This window comes from Triturus cristatus, chromosome 9 (assembly GCF_964204655.1).
Source record: "Triturus cristatus chromosome 9, aTriCri1.1, whole genome shotgun sequence".
NCBI classification, from domain to species: domain Eukaryota; kingdom Metazoa; phylum Chordata; class Amphibia; order Caudata; family Salamandridae; genus Triturus; species Triturus cristatus.
Window position 1 is genome coordinate 188,739,293 of NC_140592.1, and position 22,186 is coordinate 188,761,478.

General features: G+C 36.9%; 1 protein-coding gene across 15 annotated transcripts in view; it reads left to right on the forward strand.

Moving 5' to 3' along the window:
- Positions 1-22,186, forward strand: part of CADPS (calcium dependent secretion activator) — a 1,625,151-nt gene that overhangs the window by 971,597 nt on the left and 631,368 nt on the right. For 4 of the 15 annotated variants that reach the window (XM_085624714.1, XM_085624709.1, XM_085624711.1 and 1 more), the window contains 3 exons: positions 305-373; positions 1,209-1,226; positions 18,211-18,317. In XM_085624714.1, coding sequence (XP_085480840.1) covers positions 305-373; positions 1,209-1,226; positions 18,211-18,317 — 194 coding nt within the window. Of the gene's footprint in view, positions 1-304; positions 374-1,208; positions 1,227-16,418; positions 16,527-18,210; positions 18,318-22,186 lie in introns of all 15 variants that reach the window. The other 11 variants (XM_085624718.1, XM_085624713.1, XM_085624722.1 and 8 more) reach the window with 4 other exon arrangements.

Consider the following 22,186-nt stretch of genomic DNA (forward strand, 5'->3'; position numbering starts at 1 on the left):
GCCTAAATCCAAAATATTCTGTTTCCCTTTATTCATGATGTTTGGATCACTATATTCTTGAAAAAAGCAATTCAATCAAGAACCCTAGTATCATGGTCACAGTCTCTTTTGTGACTCATGGCATGCTGAATGGTTAATCCAGAAGATCTCTCAATTTTAAAACTCTTTTTTTTCTTTTATCCTGTGTGTATCCCAACTACTCTACAGCTTTTTTCCCTTTAACCTAATGTAAAAGTTTTCCTCTGACCTATGACCTCTTTACCTCTGACCTAAGCCTCTTGCATGCCCAAATCCTCTTTTATAGGGAAAAAGAGAGAAATGTATGAACATCCTGTCTTCTGCTTGGCCTCTCAAGTGATGGATTTAACCATTCGTGAGTACCTACCACCTCCTCTCCATCCTGTCTTCACTCTTTCTGTCTTCATTATCTCAAAAACTCCAGATCCAAACCAACTCACTTTCCTCGCTTCAAGTCTTTTTAGCATTGGCTTGTCTGTTGCTTCTGTCTGTGAAACCCAGTGTGAGAAGTCCAGTCACTTTTTATCAGCCTGAAACAGGTTAGGCAACTCAGCCATTTGTCTGTGATAAAATCAGATTGTCTGTAAGTTTTTCCTTTATTCTTTATGTCTGTGACCTGAATGCATTTTTACTTTGCTTTTGTGTAACCCCAATTTGTTAAGTGCTTGTCACTGGTACACAATCAAACGTTAGAAGCTACAGTACACCGAGAACTGGTGATAAAGGGCACCGGGATTGTGTCCATCCTTTTTTTCTGAGTAGATCTTGAAACTTATCCAGTGTACGACTCCTGGACGGTTGTCCTGTCACTGTTACATAAAACCGTACATGTCTTTTCTCTGTTATTAGGAAATGATTTTCTTTTTCTTGAACCTTTTTTTAACTTGAAGGGCAGTGTTACATGGGACCTCTGTTTGGGTGTCGCATGTTGCACAACTTGGTTTCCCTTGGAGCGTAGTCTGACTGATCTAATGTTTGCTTGGTATAGCTTTGTCCATCTTCTAAGATGGAGCCCAATAGGAATTCTATTGGGGAATGATATTAAATTGGCAGCTTTTTATTTTTTTCCTTTCCAAATGTCATGTGTCACGCCTATGAGGGGGGAACATTTTGTCCACTTGCTCATTAATCCTGCATATCTGTTCTTGTTTCTCTCTCTTTTTTTCCCTGTCGCTCTCTCATTTATGTAGAGAATCAAAAGGATGCAGGTGAACAATCGTATATGCATTATAAACTAATAGGACTGTACAGCTATTTTTTTTTGCTTTTTTAAGCTCCTTAAATTATGTACTCCTTGATACTTAAAATGGAGTTACAGTAATACTTAAGGAGTTAATTTGTGCTGTCAATATACACTACACCTTATATCACATTCCAAGGCACACAGCAAAGCTACTGCACACTACACTTTTCGAGGCGGCATCACTCTTAATTCTAGATTAACTAAAGCTCATTTTTATGCCAAGTCTTATTTCATTTGACATGTTATCTTTAAAACAACCCATACCAGTAACACTTACAACGCAGCTAATGTTCATTTTCTTTTCTCATGTTTTCTTTTTCTGGCTTTTTGAAATGTTTGTGTTTCTCTACATTTAGAACCTGTGTTCACTCTTGTTTTGTCAGCTTAGTGAATCAATAATATGAGATATTGTGATAGCAATACATCAAATGTAACACATTTTTAAAATCATTGCAAGCTCACAAACACCACACATTTCATACACTACCTTAATATATCTCTAGCAAATATTGCATTGCAAATCCCAATATAGTTCAAAACATGCGATACATAAAATTACGAGAAAACCAAACAATAAGGATATAGACAGGCACTGTTTACTTATAATTTGTCACTTCTAAATAATAGCCAATAACACAATTTCCCATGGAAAATGCTACTTAACAACAATTAAAAAAAACCTTTGTTCACTTGAAAAATATTCCCTTATTTGGTATGAAATAAAGGCATTTGTTTAAAAAAAAAAAAAATCAGACAATTACATTTTACCTTGAAATGCATGCTAACATTTACTTTTATTCTTCCCAATCTATAATATAACCTCAACTCTCCTTCCACAAATTGATATAGAAACTTAAGCTGTAGTAATAGAGTTTAGTATTTCATGTTATTGTCTTCATGTTGAGGCATTGATAGCCTATTTTCACTTACGCCATCATTTACTTTATTTCTAATTGAGTGCCTTTTCATAATTGCCATTGTAATATAGTAAATATCATTGATTGGACATGGTTCTGTTCAGATGTCTCTCCTGAAGGGCGTCTTTTTAGTAAATGCATCTTTTAGATGTCTCCCTTTCAGAACTCATATATATATATTACTTGTGTTTATGTAATCTACCCTTATCGTCTATCCTCATTCTCTATTACTTTTGGTGTTTAGTCAGGCACACTCATGCAATAGTTCAACACATGAATTAAATGATATTGCACCTCTGTTATTAAGGGGCAATGTCATTTTTTTAATTGTCCATTTCCTATGAAAGCAGACGTGGAATCCAAAGGACAGAGGTGTAGCATAGAAAGTTCGATCCGGTGCAAACAACACAAATCTATATCCATCGTTTCTGATAGTTGTTCAATATAGAATGGAGCAAGTGGTAAAAGCACCAAGGCAAACATGAAACAAACTAATTCCACATCATGGCTCCTGTTCATAAAATGAGTGCTCCTCATTTGTCACACGTGAAATCAGTTTGTAGCATTTTTTATTCATGAGAGAGAGAGAGAGGGAGAGAGTCTGTTTCTCCACTCTTTATCACATAAACAGCAAAAATAGTGCAAATATATTTCCATATTTTGTTCACCAAACTGTCTGATTTGGCCTCTGAATTCAAACCCAGACCGCTCTACTTGAACAATTTTCGTGACTCTGCCATTTTAAGTTATCTTTCTGGGCAACAGTTCCTGTGACTGAAAAAAATCTGTGCCACAGTTCCTGTGACTGATAACATTTCAGACACTTGGAAATAAGCTAACTTCCCAGAGCATTGAGAGCTCTACATGAATCTGCATCATCACCTTTAGATTTTCACAAAATAAGATAAAGTATCAACTTGTAACTCAGTTCTTGAGTGCAGGGTCATTTAATGTGAATTAATTATGGATTATGACACGGGCTTCCAAGATCAATATAACTTGATCACTAGAATGACATCTATTTCTAAACTATATTTTGAGGGCATTCAGCTGGACATGTGTTCCACTTACATTTTATAAATATTACGTCCACGAATTTATTGTAGGAATATTTCTATGAGATTTTTAAGTCAAAATGTCATCTGAAATTATTGATTCCGAGCACCTAAAGCAAAACGGTATTTTGCAAATGCATTTGTTACATATCCTATATCTCTGCTACTTTAAAAGACAATTTTAGATCTATTTTCCAATGGTTAAACATTATAGGAAGTTTCTCATGAACTCGTATTTTTTTAAATCTAATTAGTTTTATTGTTTGGGTCTTCACAACACCGATATTGTCAGAATAATGAGCTGCAGCAGATCCTGGAGGAGTTGACAGCTGGGGAGAGCAACAGAGTGTTTATGGGAATTCTTGCCGGCATTCTGATTTTCTGTTAACTGTGGGAGTGCTGCTAGAATAGGCTCAACATTCAGCAGGCTGTATTTGTCTCCGGACGCACTACACCGTTTTTCAGCACTTCCTTTCTCCTCTTAGATCCCTCATAAAAACAACCAATTACAAATACCATGACAGAAAAAAATTAGAAAAGTGTTCCTGCCTCTGCATTGCAACTAGGGGTGCGCGAAATGTGCATAATTACGCCAAATTTCGTAAAAATGACGCTAAATGACACTTAATTTCATGAAATGCAAAGCAGCATTGAATGCAAAGATGCATTTCGCACTAAAAAAATAGCGCAAAAAACACGAATGATGTAAACAGCAGCCACTCGCGTTCTGCTCGTTCACGTTGCCCCTGGGTGCTCATGCTAAATTTTTATGGTAAATGGTGAGTAATTACCAACTGTGACAAAAAGCAGAATTTAGGTTAACAAACGTAACAATCATGATACGAAATTATGTGAGTTTAATTTGGATAATGGAAATTTCATCCGGGCCCATTCGAAAACTGGTGAGACATGATCAAATCATAGTTGATGTGGTCAGTTAGGAGAGAATACATTTAAAACATTTGGATGCTACATTGTAATTTTCTTTTGAAATCCCAACAAAACATTAACACAAAACTGCACGTTGTTAGCATCCCAAGAAAAACATGGTAAAATCTATATGAAGAAAAGTGACTGAAAGGAAAACATGTTAAGAATTAGTTTACCAACATATTTACATAGTCAATAGCCTTTTCTCAAGAAATTCACTGGAGTGCTATTATAATATTAAATCCAGAAAATATTATACACTGGTGTCAGTAACATATGAGGCAGGATTTCTGGGGGGGGGTTTCCAGAAAATCTGCATTGAGGGCTTCAGTGAATTCAATGCACATCCCCACTTCTTGCAATAGTGATTTATTTATTTATTTTTCAAGTACAAAAAAAACAAAACATTTCAGGGGGCTGTAATTTACAGGTCTTAGGTTCAAATTTTAGCATTTTGAGTAAGTCAATGAATTTTTTTTACATCCAGATTTCAATAAAATGAGTATTGTCAATATCACTGTTACTAAAACCAGTTAATTAAATGCCAGTGTAATAGAATCTGTGAAAATTAAATCTCCAGCTTCTTAAAAATTAACTGTACCCGTCAGTGAGTTTTCCTATGATCGACATCATTTAAAAAATAATGAAATGCATTCCAATTTGGATCCCAGATACCTTAACTGCTGTCCCACTATAATATTTTGGCTGATTTACAACACCGTGTGGACTTAGGTATTAAAGAAGCATTGTACTCATTGTAAAATGTTATTTCCATTATACTGACGTTCAAGTTGTAAGACAAAATTCTCGTCTAGTGTTCTAAGTTCCTCCTCGCATATATTCTGTTTGTTGTGTGTAGGTAAAGTTTTGTTATGCTTACTCTCAGGTCTCCATGAAACAGGCATATTCAGTAAAAGAGTTGCTTAACATATGTCGAAAGATAGGCCTGTGTTGTTTACATTAAGACTGGTGAGATAAGCACCCTGGCATTTTGAGGACTGTAAGACTGTCCCAACACACTTTATTATGTCTTAAGAATAGCAACTAGTATAATCCACTAAAACATCCAAATTGCAAACAACTAAACTCACACATGCTTTACCCAAAATATGACTTTATACCTTGTCTACATTAATCACAAATGTCGTCATTGGTTTGACACTAAGACATCCAAAGTTATCACTGGTGAACTATTTAGTATAAGAATTTATTTTGTGTTCACACAAAGATAATAATTGTCATACCTCAGGTTTACTGATGGCACACTTTGGGACCTTTGCTTTATGGCTGGGGAAGGGGGATTAGGACGCAGAGACTAAAAGACTACCATTGCAACAATCTGCAGAGCTATAATGTACTTCATTAAGGTAAGGTGAAAATATTCTCCTCATGGGGGCATTTTTGGAATGGGCAGAGGTGCAACAGGTGATGTCCCCACTCTAAAATATCCTACAACATGGCTACAGCTTTAGCCAATTTGTGTCCAACATGGCATCACTAGCCAACATAAAAATAAATCATAACTAAGGTGATTTTTCCTTATTAGGGATCCGCTCCGCTCTTTTGTGAGGGCTTTAATGGGAGAATTGCAAAAGGCAATGTCCCTTCAAATGTATGAGCTGCTTGCCTGACACACCAATAAGGTCAAGTTCAGCAATGCTGCAGGGGTTAACTAAGAAGGCAAGGTACAGATAATCTTGCTTGGCCAAAACCTTGGCTCCAACAGGCACAAGCAGCAGTGCTCCAAGTAGAGCTGTTGCTAGAAATGCACCCATCGCTCTACTTATGGGGACACTCAGAAAGGGTCTCAATAAAGTGCTTAATGGTTTCGTTTGTTTATCCTGCTACAGTAGCGGCCCTTGGAGGGAGTGCTGCAGGGAGGTGGGGTGGGGCAGGGAAGGAGCAGGGTGGGGGGGTAGTAAACTACGGAATACGGCCGAATGGAGGTAAGTAAACAAATAAATAAATAAAACAAATTTTGTTGTGCACGCAATGAAATGTGTTTTATTTATTTATTTGTATACTTACCTCCGTTCAGCCATAATCTGTAGTTTACTACCCCTCACCCTGCTCCTCCCGCGCCCCGCCCCACCGCCCGCAGCACTCCCTCCACGGCAGCGTCAGAATAATAAATATAAAACAAAAAAAAATAAACGGAGATGTTGAATGCTAATCAAAAAGATTTGTTTAAGGAAATGGAAAGAAATTAACACAAGGAAAAGATATTATTACCAAGACGAGAGAAAGTACAAAACAGAAGTAGGCACTAAATGCATGCAGCCAGCGGAAGATAACTAAATGTACACAATAAACACTGTGCAGCCTTCACCCATAAAAAAGTCCCAGTCTCCACAGCAGATGGGAATGAGTACTTGGGAAATGGGAAACCGATAAGAAAAATACAAAAGGGAGCAAAGGCTACAACCAATAAAATGGAGGAAAAGTAAATTGGCAAGCAAACCGACCAATAAGAAGAGAAGGCGGGATGGAAGTCTCTTTTAAGATATATTGACTACAATAGATTTTACAAGCTATTCTCAAGTGATGTGCAGGCGAAACCTAAAATGGGGGTTCAGAGGAAACTAAGGTAAAAAAAGGCCATAGAAAACTTTTATTTTATTGGATTGAGAAAAAAGTTTTTGTATAATGCTTGCTGCCCCACCATTTTTTAATACTAGATATTACTACTGCTCAACTCAACTGTATTCATTTCATCAACATCAAAAGCAATAAAGGCTGAATTATCCGTGCCAGGGTTTGCATTTATTATATGAAAGATACACTCAAATTTCTTCAGCAGATATATTTGTTTATACTCTGATGGAGACAGCTCTTTCCCATGTGTAAGTATGGTTAGTTAGCAGTGGTAGATACCATTAACTCAACTAACCAGACATCTCCACAAACTGATTCAAACTCTTGTATGCAATGGAACTATTTGAAAAGTCATCTCCAGACTTGTAAAAGTACTACAATGCCGTATGAGTTGCACAAGTGCGCTTGATAAATGGCAATACCCAATAAAACCCATCTGACAAATCATACCTGCTAACAGAGTAGTCTTCTTGAAATGGACCACTTATTTCTCTTCAAGACTGAATATACCTATGCAGACATTAATCAAGTATGAAAGAGAATTACTACAAAAATGATAACAGAAACAACTGATGTAGGAAGAAAAAAATACCATTTGCATTTTCAATGTATTTTAATTGAAATCTGCATTTCAGTGCACAGTAAATAAATAGATAGCGGAGCACAACGAAGCTCAAAACATCATAAACCACTCACATGATAGGGTAGTTTGAAAAGAGGAGTAAGGGTATATTTGTGCTTCACTAAGGCATCGATTAGGAACTGCATGTTGCAAGTATTCCGAAATTACAGGGTCTGGGAGAACCGACACCATTCAGAAATTTGCACCATGCCCTTACAAGTTTTTGTCCCCAGAACTGGTAATAACAAACAAAATAAGAATTTAGCCCCTCCCGATTCTATTTGCAGACATTTTTCTAGTCAGTAATCTGGTAAATCTAGGTGTGGAATCACCGGGACACTTGTGCTTAGGTGCAACAGAGGTGTATAACATCAGCGCCCTCACATATAGGCTGAGGATGGTGCAAACACAGACATGAGAGGAGGCCAACAGTGGGAGCAAAGAGTGGTGAATAGACATGCATTTACTTAGAAGGTTTCCAACAAAACAACAGGAAATGTGGCTGGAAATAAATTACCTTATTATTATAAATTTGAATCAGAAGCCTCTTTTACATGTTTCCATAATGCAATTAAATAGAAGTAAGTTTATAATTTCTTTAAAAAGCTTTAATCATGTCAGAACATGTGTCCAACCAAATAATCTTGCATTTACGAAACAAATCATATAAACATATATTGGAATTAAAACTAAAATTAGGACCATGATACATAGTTCACACTCACATCTGAAATCAAAGCTCTACACTCCCTCTCCTTACAGTACATTATCCCTATCTGAACAGAATAGGTGAATACAAACCTCATGACTCATAAAACACTATGCATTAAGTAGCATTTTTGTATTCTCTCTTAATTTAAAGAAGCCATCCGGTCAATGGAGTCGCAATTGGTCTCAAAACCCCATCTGATTTTCCTCAAACAAAGGAATTTTCTAGAATGAGTGTGTTCTTTCTTGTCAATTGCTGGCCCCTCTATTGAAGGAAAGATATCACTTCACTACACCTCAGAAAAGACACTTAACAGAGATTACTGAAAAACCTGAGGCAAAACCTAGAACACTTACAAATAAAACGCCATTTTCATCCACACCCTATTTAGCCATGCTACTGGAAAAGATAGTAATGTTGCAGGTTCAAACAATTTTTCAATACAAAATATGCAGCACAAGCAGGGTTTCAGCTTATGCCTCAGGCACAAGTGACATTCTGGATCATTTAAGATATGAGATGTTTAGGAACAGTATCAAAACATTGATTGGCACATCTTGGTGGCACCTTTCAAAACCACAGTTCATTCCTTCCTTGTCCAGCAGTCCTCTGCATGGAATTAAATGACACAATTCCGGCATGAAAACAATTAATCTCTCACTCCTATAACTCGCATCCTTGCTCAGGGTCTTTGCTGATTCCTTCATTTTTTCATGTTTAGATAACCCGCCCAGGCCAACCTGATACAATTTTGCAGCCAGCACCATCTACAACTGTACTGGTGATTTAGAATTATTATTTTAGAGCATTCAACAAAAGCAAAGGACTGTAACATTGTCACGGTGTTCTAATTTATGTTGGCCCATTGAACGAATGGAAATGCTCTTAAATTTAAATAAAGTGTGTCAGATACATGGCCATTGAAATTAAGTTCCACTCAATACCTTTCCAAAGTGTAAGGAACTTGTGCAATAATTTGTATCCCATCGACATACTCTTAAAAATAACTTTCAGTCCCTTCTATCCCATATACAGTGCTGGGAACAATAGTGTCATTTCTAGCTCAGGTTGTCTTTGCACATTTGTGTGCCAATTTTGAACTTCTATTTTAATACTACAGAGATTACAAAACTCAGCAATAGCTGGTGGGACACTGTTGGATAAAAAGTAGAGCCCATGGCCCTGCCTTTTTTGCTTGCCTTGTACAGGCTGTCAGGTATTAAAGGTCAAATCTCTGTATAATGTTCTCCACTACTTTTCCTGTCTTTTTCGATACTACAATACAACCGGAAAATGATGATTTGTCTCTTGCTGTCTGCTGTGCATTTCTACAGAGGTAATCATCTTACCTTATGGGTTCTGGTTTTCTCAGTCCATGCCACAAAATTCTGAAACAACATACTTCTAGCACCAAAAAAATCAGAGAACACTATTTGTTCAAGATATAAAGAAATTTCATGTTCTGGCTTTTGAGAACAGACTCTCATTTTAGTGTTATGTAACTTTAGAACAATCCTATCTCATAGTGACAAGGAAAACATTGCACTTCACAAAACCATATAACAATACCATAGCTTAAAAGAGCCTTTATTTTAAACATTTTCTTGCTTTCTATGTGATGCTGTTTATCATTGTTGTTAAAGTATGAAGGTCAAGCCGAGGATTTGTATATGATTGTCGCAAGCAAGCCTACAGCCCTTCTTTAGTATATCAGGCATTACAACTAATTCCTATTTGGCACTTTTTCTTAAAAAGTTTCCTCAGCCATTTCCATCCACCACACAACACCCAGCTATTGACAAACTACATGTTTAATCCCTACCTCCATATGAAGACCTGAATCATAAAGTAGAATTCTACAGGAGTATGAAATTCCACCATGCTTCCAACAATGAAGATTAATGGTTAGCAGAGGTTGGCTTCATGAATGGTGTGTCTACTAAACTCGTTTCAGGCTTGCTGTTTCTCTTGATGATAGAAGAGAAAATTCACTGAAGAGGATTAATTTAGGGAAGGAGGACATAGTGACAAGAGCCCCCTGCCAATATTTCAGCCACTGTGATTATATAAAAAAATGTCCAATTCATGTGAAAAAGGTTGTATTATTTATGATTTAGGGAAATAGACCATATTATATTTGTTTGTATGTTTTCAATTATTTTCATATTTTTCTATGATATGTTCATCCAGTCATCAAAACATCCAGTAATAGTGATGTTATAAACTACCAAAGACACAGAATATTGCTTTTACTGTCCATGTAGCCCCATAATGTCTTTGAACTGTTAATAAAGACTGCCCTTATCAGTTCCTTAATGCTATCACTAAGAAGCATTCCAAAAGAATCTCAATAAGAGTAGTTGTGTTAAGTATTTTTTTTTCTTTGTACCCATTGCTTTTACACACAGGAATAGTAATTTAGTGAGTTAGTGTAAGGTAGTGTTGAAAACCTGCATTTTCTACATGCTCACCCAAGATTTTTCACCTTATTTTTGGACATTATAATTGCTGCCTTCAATGCTCTGTGCACTTTACCGATGCTAAATATTGGTAAATTGCTTTTGCTTCCCATTTAATGGACATACTGTAATTTGGAACTCAATATATGGCATAGGAACTTTGTAAATAGCGCCTAATGTGCATCAATGGCAGGGAAATTTGTCATATGTGTCTACGATGGGTATTTACACCTTCCACATATATGACAAAAATATATGTCTGTACATAATTGAAGGATCTACAAACAATCAAAAATAGTACCTACACCTGCAGTCTAATGACGTATAAATAAAAGGCATGATTAGAAGCTTCTTCCGAACTGTTTTATTTTTTGCTTGCTTTTTAATATTTTATTTCTTTTTAATCTAACACTTAAAAATGTGCTGTGTCCTTAATTGCTAAAACTGTTTCCCCTTATATTTCTATATCTGCCCATTTAAAAAATACATGAATAGCAGACAATATAAATAATTTTCTAATTTTCTCTAGCCTCCTCCATATGCAATGCTTTAAATTCAGCAGCACACAATTCTAGTAATATAGTGTGCCTCACATTGTCAAGGCCATAAACTGTTAGCATTAGAATTCTGGTGAAATTTCAGTGGGGCAACATAGAATCAACTGCCAGGCTACGTATATTGGAAGTAAGATTCACTTAGTATTTCATTTTTTGTTTTTTAATGGAAGAGAAAGGACCTGATTTAGATCTTGGTAGACGGGTTACTCCATCACAACAGTGACAAATATCCCGTCAGCCGAAATATAAATCCCTTTGTATATAATGGGATTTAAATTTCAGAAGATGGGACATCCGTCACCGTTGTGACGGAGTAAACTGTCCGCCAAGATCTGAATCAGTCTCAAAGACTGTTGTTAATTTACAGGAGGAAATGTGTCTTCATGTTAGCTGTCAGGGCAACTATCAGAACCAATCAAGGGGTCACTTTGTTTCACTGGTGGAAATCAGCTAAAAATGTAACGCAATTGTAAAATTACATGTGGCACTACCGATAAATGATTGCAAGCTTGATTAAAATCTGCTGTCACCTCTTGTATGCACTCTATTTTATTGGCCCTCTAAAACAGTGATTCACTCCAATCAGTACTTTAATCAGCAGGTGCCATCAGATACTCAGTACCTTTGCTTCTTTAATTTGGAAGAAATAGTACTTGCACTTCTCAGCACTTCTCCAATGCTTTTAATGTGAGAGTCCCTGCAGTCAGTTCTCAGCAGCTAACATGTACTTTGGGGCAAGGAGTATTTGCCCTTCTATATTTTCAATTCAAGCACTGACACCAATTGTAAGAAATTGGGTCATTGGATGACTGGGGTGTGAGTCCTGGTCAAGCAGAAACCACAATCCTTGTCAGGGTAAGGCACAAGCAAACCCCAAATTAACCTGTGCTAATTGCCCTGGTAGCTTGTCACAGAGCAGTCAGGCTTAACTTAGAGGCAATGTGTGAAGTGGTTGTACAACACTTCAAACAGTATCACAGTGAAAACACACCACAAAAAGGGACCCAGTGCTGAGTTGGAAAAATACCTTATATTTTAATAAATACAAAAAGATCAAAAAACCAATAATTCAAGTATTAGAACGGGGGATATTGAATTTTTACATTTTTAGGGAAAATAGTGCCAAAAGACGTAATGCAACTGTGGCTATTTAGTTGTGCTAGACTGGGACAAAGTAACAAATTCAGACCGATCAAGATGGAACACAGGCTGGCTAGAGGGAACCAGTTAGGCCAAGCTTTATAAATCTGTTACAAACAACAGGGGTATTATTTTACGGTCAAGTACATGTGGCACAATTAATTGCAATAGATTAAATCCAAAAGGGGGAGAAAACCAGGGAGACATTTTCTTGTAAAGGTAAATTGTATTTCAATCGATAAGCATGTTGGACTTCATATGTACAAGCACAAGGGACGGTAGTACTGCGTTACATTGAATGACATGTAACCTACAAACTACTGTGCACAAGTGCTCGTGAGGCTTTGTGACGGAGCAAGTGACACGTGACGTGGTATATACAGCGATAATGATGGGCACAACAAAAAACAAGTGGGATTTTAAAATTCTTTACATATTTGGAATACCCAGGCAGTTAATGGTACATGAATACAAAAATTCAAATGAGTAGGGTATCCGTAAAGGGGGGTGCCGGGAGTTCCACTGTGGAAGTTGACTGCGTTTTGGCCTGCAGAAGTGTTAGGCCATCATCAGGACCAGGTTACGGTTTATTTAAATTGCAGTGTCAAGCTATAATGGCGGGCTCTGTCCAAGTAGATACTGCGATGCACCCGTGGAAACTTGATGAGTGACAGAAGGGGTGCAAGGGTTTACTCTGAATGCAAAGGGGCTATTGATAGTACTGATTGAGTAAATCAGCCTCTGCAGGAACTAATCCAGGTAGCCGGCATCTCTGTACTGGGGTGAATGTATGACATTGTTCTGCATTCTGTCCATCAATTGTTCTTTTTGCAACTTTCTAAAAGTGGCATTTTCAGAATTGAAATTTAAAATCCAGATTCACCATAAGTTAGGATTTTAAATTTTGATTTCCAGAGACACTAAAGGATTTTAAATTGTGATTCCAGAGACACCAAACAATGAACTGGTTATCTCTTCCCATTGGAAAGTACACTTATAAAATATAATGAGGCAACTCCAATGTTATCTTATGGGAGAGATAGGCCATGCAGTAGTGAAAAACAAATATAAGAGTTTTTCACTACCAGGACATTTAAAAAGTACATATCCTACTCTTTAAATACAGTGTACCCTGCCCTCTGGGATGTCTGGTGCCTACCATTGAGGTGACGTATATGTATTAAAAAGGAAGGTTTGGGCCTAGAAAAAGGTTTATTTGGCCAGGTCAAAATATTACTCTAAACTGCTCACACAGGCTCTACAGAGGCATGACTGAGGCATATTGAAGGGGCTGCTTAAGTGGGTCGCACAAGCAGTGCTGTGGACCCACTAGTAGCAAATACATTTAAGGGCCCTGGCCACTTTACTAGGGACTTAAAAGTAAATAAAAAATGACAGCTGTTTATAAGCCAATGTTTTAAGGAGTGAGCACATACACTTTAGCATTGGTTAGTAGTGGTAAAGCGTGCAGAGTCCTAATGCCAGCAAAAACGAGATCAGAAAAAATGAAGGAGTAAGGCAAAGGCTAAGACTGACAGGTCTAACACCAATGTATTTAGATAATTGGTTCTGGCAGCTCTAAAATAATCAGAATCTGATCACTAAAAGGAATGCAACATTTGTCCTTCATGTAACAATATACTACTACAGTAGCATAAAAAACACCCCATATACCAAACAGTATCAAAATCTATGGCAGGCAACAATTTCTTAGTAGTTAGTTAGTAAGAAATCTACATGCATAATTAGCTTTAGGTGGAAATTCTACTTGTGTAAAAATACACAATTGTATTAGCTTATGTAACATTTTTCTGCATGGATAAAATATATTTTCCAATGGAGAAACCCCTTCCACTAAAACCCGGTTAAATATACGGGCTTCGCTTCCCAATTCAGACAAAAATGGTTTATTATGCCGTGGTGCTGTTTTTAGGCTTGGAATCTACCTGCAAAAGGCATGTGAGCAAAGCAGTCAGCGGGTGATCCCTATCCCATCCACACAGAAACGTGTCAAAACCCTAGGCTCAATAACCATTATATGAAGAAACACATTTTGGCTGAATGATCAATCAAATGAATTAACATCTTCATGAAAAATACTCTTTTCAGGATGTGAAAGAAGACTGATAAATCGTCAAAATGCTTGCATTTCCACATTGCCTATTGTTCTAAAATATATTTTGTTACTTATTTAACTTTGGTAGTCCACACTCATTCACTTATATTCATTCATACCCATAATGTTCAGCAGGCTCAACCGATGATAAAAGGTTATTTTCCATGCCACCTAATTTTCCCACTACATATAGATTGATTAAAACATTGTGCAGCCTAGGTATTTGCCCCCTCCTTATTTACTTTAGCCATAATTACTGTTGCAGGTTTTGTCACATATATTCATGTAGACATACATCCATGAATACACACCCTCATATATTTGTCCTTAAATACATGGTTTAGAGAGCAAAACTAGAAAATATTGTCCATTAAATATTTATTAAAAGAGAACCCAAACAATTCAAGGGGACAATTAGAAACAAACACACTATTATGTGCATTACAACCAACAAACTATTGACTTACTTTATGCAGTTATGCCTTATGGGTCTAGGCCCTTTGTGATTTTTATGACATTTTGATGTACACATTATGCAAAAAGTGTAACTGATGAGTCAAGCTTAGAATGCAGTGTTCTAACACTTACAATGGCAACCAACATATTTGATAGCATCAGCATTTGTTTCCAGAGATTGATCTTTCTAGTAGGATCACTAACTGTATGAAGTCAAAATAATTAGGAAACACACATCTAGAAGTAAATGTACTCATTTTAATAGTTCAGAAAAAGAATATAATACATTTATTCCCCATAATGAGTTATTGATTCTGTAACTTTAAAATGTGAGATTGAAAGTAGATTTATTGTAATTTAGTGGTGAAGGTTAGGATATTTATAGTCATTTTGCAACAATGGCAACAATTGCATATGCTAGAAGTAGAGTATTACTAAGCTTAATGCTGAATATCACATGGAACATTGGAAGATTTAGTAATCATTCTTATATGAAAAGCAGACATTCATTGTATAAATACCACTAATGGCTTTCAAGTGGGTTATTGTTATTCATAGCAAGAGGTCACCGGGTGGAAGTCAAAAAATGGACAGGGAAGTACTGTTAAGTCACCCACCATCCTTTTTTTGAACATTGCCAGGTGATGATTTTACACCAGTTATGCATTTGTTTTGTGAAATACAGCCCCTGTTGAATGCAAACCATTACCTGTTATAAAGGACTGAAGAGCAGAATTAACATGCTTTAATTATCTGAATATTAAGTTCAAATGTGTTCATGGAAAAGCCAAGTGTCAACACAGACCACTTCCTGTGTTTCCTGCACACACACACACACACACACACACTTTACAATAACTATATTATTATAATCATTATTATTAGTGGTAGTACTTGTAATTGGTAGTAGTAATTGTAATAGCAGTGTTGGTAACAATAATACTGGCAGCATTTACATTATTCTTAATATTGAGAATATTAAAAATTACTACTAATGCTACTGCTACAAGCACTGCTACAGGTACTGCTATTATAAGTACTACTACAATTATAATAATGGCTTGTTCCCAGTTAGCATGACTATACAATAAAGACATCATCCAACTTTTGCCCAAACATCCCATTAATCTTTAACGTGGGTTTGTAAACCCCATGTAAATATGTATAACATAGTTACTGACAGGATCATGAAGAAATGTTAAAGGCTCGAACAAAATGTCCATGCAAAATAATAATCAAAAGGTTAAAAAAGTCCTCCCAGTGCCTGTTTTTCCCTTTTTAAAATGTTTCAATATTGGACTTTTAAAAAGGTGAATCGACAAATAAGATGTTTAAAGCCGCTCTATATTTTAAACATTTTCAAAAGTTCAGCAATAACCATTACAAAAGTGGTTTAAGTGTTATATTCTGTGTAGGAAATACTGACTACGTGTTGTAGTGATAGTACTGTAGTGTATGTAGAGGGTGAGTTAGCTTTAACCTAAATTTGTGTTTGACCATTTCAATCTACCATTCTTTTAAACTTTGTCATTCATTTGTCTCTGTTTATAAAGTCACATGCTTCTTTCATTTTCCTATTTCTCTCCATCATGCATTTCCAGCTCGCCGGCCTAAACCTATGTCAAAACCACCACCTGTGCCTCCACCCATTCAAACGCAGGCTAACACCTTAAGTCAGAGGCACAAAGGCATGCCTAGGCATACACCAAGTACTGTAATCGATTTCTTTCTTTCAAAGCCTTATCTAGTTTAGTTGTTTTCCATCCATTCTGTTCTTTATCTTTGTTTTGTTTGTTAATTAGAAGACTTTCCACCAACGAACCTACTTCAATTTCATTTACATTGTGGGTTTCTGGCTATTGCAAGAATATGTCCACATTTCTTTGTCTAGCAATGTCTGGCATATCAAACATTTTCAAATCTAAATGTCAGCACAAAATAACATTTTTGTTACATAACATTTTGCATGACATTAATTGTTGTTTGAGTTCAAATGATTTTGTTTGAAATGTTTTAGAATTTTATTATTTATGCTTTTTAACAAATGTCCAGCGCTCCAGCTGAAAAAATGTGGGCCAAAGAGTGTTTTGGAGTATTTAACTTACATATGGCAAAAGAATGATTCCAAAATGCCAAGCTTCATTGCCTATGGACAGCTTATGCTTATGTGTTAACACTGTTTACAGACAGTGTGGTTTTGTTTTTCATTGTTAAAGTGCATAGGTGGGTAATGTCCAACCAGGATAATAGTATCTGGCATTACATTTGGGAACCCTTCATTTGATTGTTTGCTACAAGAAACAAGTGAGACTGAAGAGTTCTTGTTTTTTAGTGTTAGTAAATTTGTTAAAGGTATTACTCTCTTTGAGTTTCAGATTTACAAACATGGTTGAGTGTGCATTTTTTGTTGTGCCAAACAGAGTCTTGGCTCAATTTAATTATGTATCAAGCAAGTCTTTTGAGGCATATATGAGGGATTTACATTTATTTCTTGAAACTAGACATGCAAAGTGAATTATTGTCAAAACAGCTCCAATTCTTTTCAGATTTCCTGGCCTTAGTTATACTAGTTTTCTATTGCGTTTCTAAGAAAAATATCTTGGAGTGATCTCCTACAATGTTTCTCTTCTCCTTTTGTCTCACTGAGGCACTGAATTAGTGTTGGTGATATGTTTGTAGTATAGCCTCAGCTCAACAGCAGTTCCTCATAAAAGAGGGTTGCAGTAGTCATATAAGCGTACCTAAGAGGTAACGCAAATCCATTATACAGCTGCAGGTTTCAACACAGGCACATTATATGATGCCAGGTAGGCTCCTTCAGGCTCATCGAACTGCTTGTAGTGAACTAACCTACAACTATTCTGCAGAGATTTTTTGGTTGTTTTTGCTCCCGCAACTCAGACTCTCTCCTGCTCCCAATACGACAACTCTCAGTAATGTGTACAATCGTAAGTTGTAATGTTTGCTTCAAGTTGGTAAAATATATTGCTATGGCAAACTTATATTTCCCCACTACAGATGAAGTTAAAAGGAGATATCAAACAGACACATTTTGAAATCTGGTGTTTCTGTTCCATTGATTGATAGTATGCTGTCTCTGGGGAATTTAACATTGTCATTTTTCTCAATAAAGTGTCACAATTAAATTCATATGGAAGAAAAGCACAAATTGTATAATTTGATTTCTAAATTTAGAGCTGGAGCACTGTGTTCTCATTTTATAAAAAAACACAGTGGATAAATGGTCTGTCCAGTACTAAATATGTAGTATTTGCATGAGCATTGTTTTTTTAAAGTTATTAATTTTAATGTAACTATAAAGATAACTCACACCACTGGCCAAGAATATATGTGATCAATTGCACAGTTTTAATGCACACTCTTATACTGCAGAAAATGTAGGCCGGCTAGTCACTCCTGCCAAAAAACTTGAAGATACAATCCGTCTTGCTGAACTGGTCATCGAAGTGCTGCAGCAAAATGAAGAACATCATGCGGAGGTGAGCACATGTGCTTCATACAGATTTTATTAATTTGGTGTTTTTTTTCTGTAATGGAACAGGGTGTTATTTCATTAGCACACAAGGTTCTAACAAAATCACAAGCAGTTGTACACCAGAGATGATGCAAAAACAATACGTATTATTTAAAATGATCTTATACCCCTTTACTTATTATGCTTGTATTTACCTTTAGACGATAATTTGCTTGAGTAAAGAATTCCAACTTTTCAGACTTTCCTAACAAAGATTTTTCTAAAAAAAACTGTTATTTCTATGAATCCATCTTTAATTCATTAGTTTCTCTTGGCAAAAGCTCCAGCTAAATATATAAATACAAATAAGGCATAAAAATATGAACTTATTTACCTCTTCAAGTTATTGCTTTTCATACAAGCAAATAGCCAGTGCTTTAGCACATTTTTCATCAACAGTCAAATTCCTCAGTGTTGCAAACATATGTTACCAAATATGCAGCATTGAGATGGTCTTGCTGGTTTTCTAGACCAGCTTTCACCATTTTTATTTTTTCCAGGAAGGCCAATATCATACATTCCTGCATGTATTATAGCTGTTCAGATTTTCTATTTATTGTGCAGCAAATTGTATACATGATCATTTAAAATCTTCCATAACAATGATTCTTAGTTTTAATGTTATCACCCTTCTGTTTCTTTCACTTTGACATCAATATATTAGACAATGTTTAAGGATTTCACATCAAAGTCAATCTAATAGTGCATTTACAGTAAATTAACTTCTTTCTCCTACACAATACATCCAACAGTCCCAACTAATGCCTGATTGCATATTTAAATTTCCTCCCTGTTTCTCTATTGTTCATTCAATCTTGGATGATCCTGGCAGGGAAAAGAGGTATGTGACTAAACTCAATGAACCCAAGTCACCTCCTGTCATAATCTTTGCATGCCCTATCAGTTCCATGTTTCCTAATGGTTTTAACCTGGGTTATCCTCTGTACCTTCAAGTGGAGCAATGTAATAATAGCCTTATAAGCTGCTTGTGAAATGTTGCCCTGCACAGGGTACACACGATGTTGCCCAGTCTGTGCATGTAGCAATGAATGTATTTTACAAGCACTCTAGTTACCTTCCAGCACAACCCTACCTTCCTAGAATTTTCCTTCCTGATCTTGCTGTATAACCCCTGTTGTTGATCTTTTAGTGTTGTAGTCGAGTTTAATTGCATTTTCATACCAACACACATGTATGTATATGGTTATTCTCATATTGATACATATGTGCAAAATTTAGAATGTATATACGTATATATGGGATAATGTTTCTTGCCTGAATCTGACTGTCATCATTAATCAAAACAATTGCGACTCAGTACTATAATTAATCACAGCAATGTCATTCAGTACTATTTAATCAGCGTTAGTAGTGGGCCTAGGACTATGGCAATCAATATCTTCATTGAATGAGAGGAGCACTTTATTGCCATGGTTCCATTTAAACTGTCACAACATAGATTAAAATGCATGTATTTTTTAATTGGGTATCCCTTACACAACATAACATAGGTCCATCTCTGAGGGATTTCTGGTTTAGGTTATATGAAAATATACAAACATGATTTTCTGTAAAGCTCTGTATAAATATTTAAACCTAAATTGTCAGAATACACATTTTTTGTATATTTCAGCTACGCATATGTAGGGAAACAGATGCTCATCTGTGAAGCCATCAGCTTCATTTGCTTTTGGACCTTCTTTTTGGCCTCTGCTGAGAGTGATTCTCCCTATGTAGTCTCTCACAATGTAAGCTTCTGTTAAAATATATTTGAGCAGCAACTGTCAGTTTCTAGCTTTAAAAAAAAGGTTGGCTTATGCATACATATAAGGGATGTAGCTCTGGGAAAGTTTTGATTAACACATTTTCACATGTATTCATCCACCTGTAGTGGTTGGGAGAGGACAGCTTATCTGACTGATGCTAACATCTGCGCACAGGTAGCACTATAGCAGATGGGACCCAGAGTACGCCAGACATGACATCATAAAGTCTATTAAATCAATTAACAATTCAAAAAGAAATACCTCTCTTCTTCTTAGTGGAAGTGTAAAATTGATTGTGTTTAAATTGTCTGGAAAGTGTACCTATAATACATTTTTCAGTAGGCATGAGGTAGGATTTTAATTATCTTATATTTTCCTACAAAGTTCTAAATCACAAATGCATATCCACAGTCAATTGTTTGTATTATATCAGACAGCCTTATTGAAATTCATGTTTCGTGGCAGTTTAAATCTCCCCATGGAACAACTTGTTACCTCCAAGAAGGCTAGTCTTCTTCTAGGAGAGGAAGGCGGCAGAGGTGGAATTTCTATAAACTATTAGCTGGATGTCTCTTACAAGCACAGGAAGGATCGTCTCATGTGGGACAAAGGGAAGTCAAGCAGACCTTTGGGTGCAGTCACCAGGAGGGAAGAAACAATCCTTGGGGAGGGGAAGACTGCATGAGAAGAGAGGTATGCTGCATTGTCCCTTCGAGCTGCCATCTTTGTTTTTCCAAAAATGATGCACATGGGATTAGACAAGGAGGGGACAGCTCTCTGGAAGCAGTAGGTAGGTGTTGATGGGCAATGTGCCATCCCTCAATTGAGTGAGGACTCCCACCTTCTAGAAATCTGAAACTGTCAGCGAGGGGAAGAACAGGCCCACATGGAGAATGAATACCTGTCTAAAGGGGAAAGAGCTACCCTAGGCATGTACTTTGAGGACTTTTGTTGGACTCTCTCCAACTATTGGTAGGTGCTCCTCATCTCCTGCATGGAGTCATTAGAGGACCCGGGTGAAAGGTGAAAGTCTATTGGTTGGTCCTGGTTATGGGTAATCTAGGAGTCTGTGCTTCGTTTTATATTTGGCACACAGGCACCCTACAAGCGGCTGAAATCTTTGGGCCCGTGGGAAGTGCAGACAGGGAAGATGAACAGCCACGAGGACTATGGGGTGTTGCTGCAGAGAAACCCCAGGTCTGGAGACTACTAAGGCTGACTATCAGATCTGGTACAGGCATTTCCAGATCATTTCTACTAAAAGGATGGAAGTAGTAGTGCCAAGTCTATAGAAAAAGCCTCTAAAAGTCTCTAAGAATCAACACAAATTGTGGGAAGCTGAAGACTCCAAAAACCACTACTGTGGCTAAGTGCATTATCAGTTGCCCAAAAAGGAAATCCCTATGTCATTTTGGGCCAATGAGGCAGGAGTTATCATAAAAATATCTACCCATAGGTGTGAGACATTTTAGAAGGTTGTATGAGCTCCATGTGGGTGCAGCAGCAGAGAAATCCCAACTGGAATTCTGAGATCGCTTCAGGGAGCATATGTGGCTGTGGGTACATATGGGGGTCTAGAAGTGCTGCCAAATATTCTAAATAATTACACATTAGAGGTGAGGGAACTGGAAGTGTAAGTTATCCAAATCTCTGGGGAGCCCCAGGAACTGCCCTTTATGGTCCTGTGCAGATGACAGTCCCCAGGCATGGGAAGCACTGTCTCCCCCACTCTGCACTACTGGAGCAGGAGAACAGGAAATTGTTGACTTCCTGATGGCTACCTGTAACTTAGTGCTGAGCCATCAGTGGCCATAAAAATACATTAGGGTACTGGAGCACACTGCATGCGCTGCCAGAGTCCTGGCAAGGGATGTCCTTCTACACAGTACAGATGTTTATAGTCCATTGGCATAAAAGCATGTGGATTCTATGATGCCTGCTTCAGATGCTGCGAATGTGAAACCTTGCCCCACGTTCAAATTTGTAAGGCATTGTACAGTTAAACAAAAGAATGACGTTCAAGCACTTCAGTTCATGTTTAGAAAGCAGAAGCACTTGCCTGTTCATC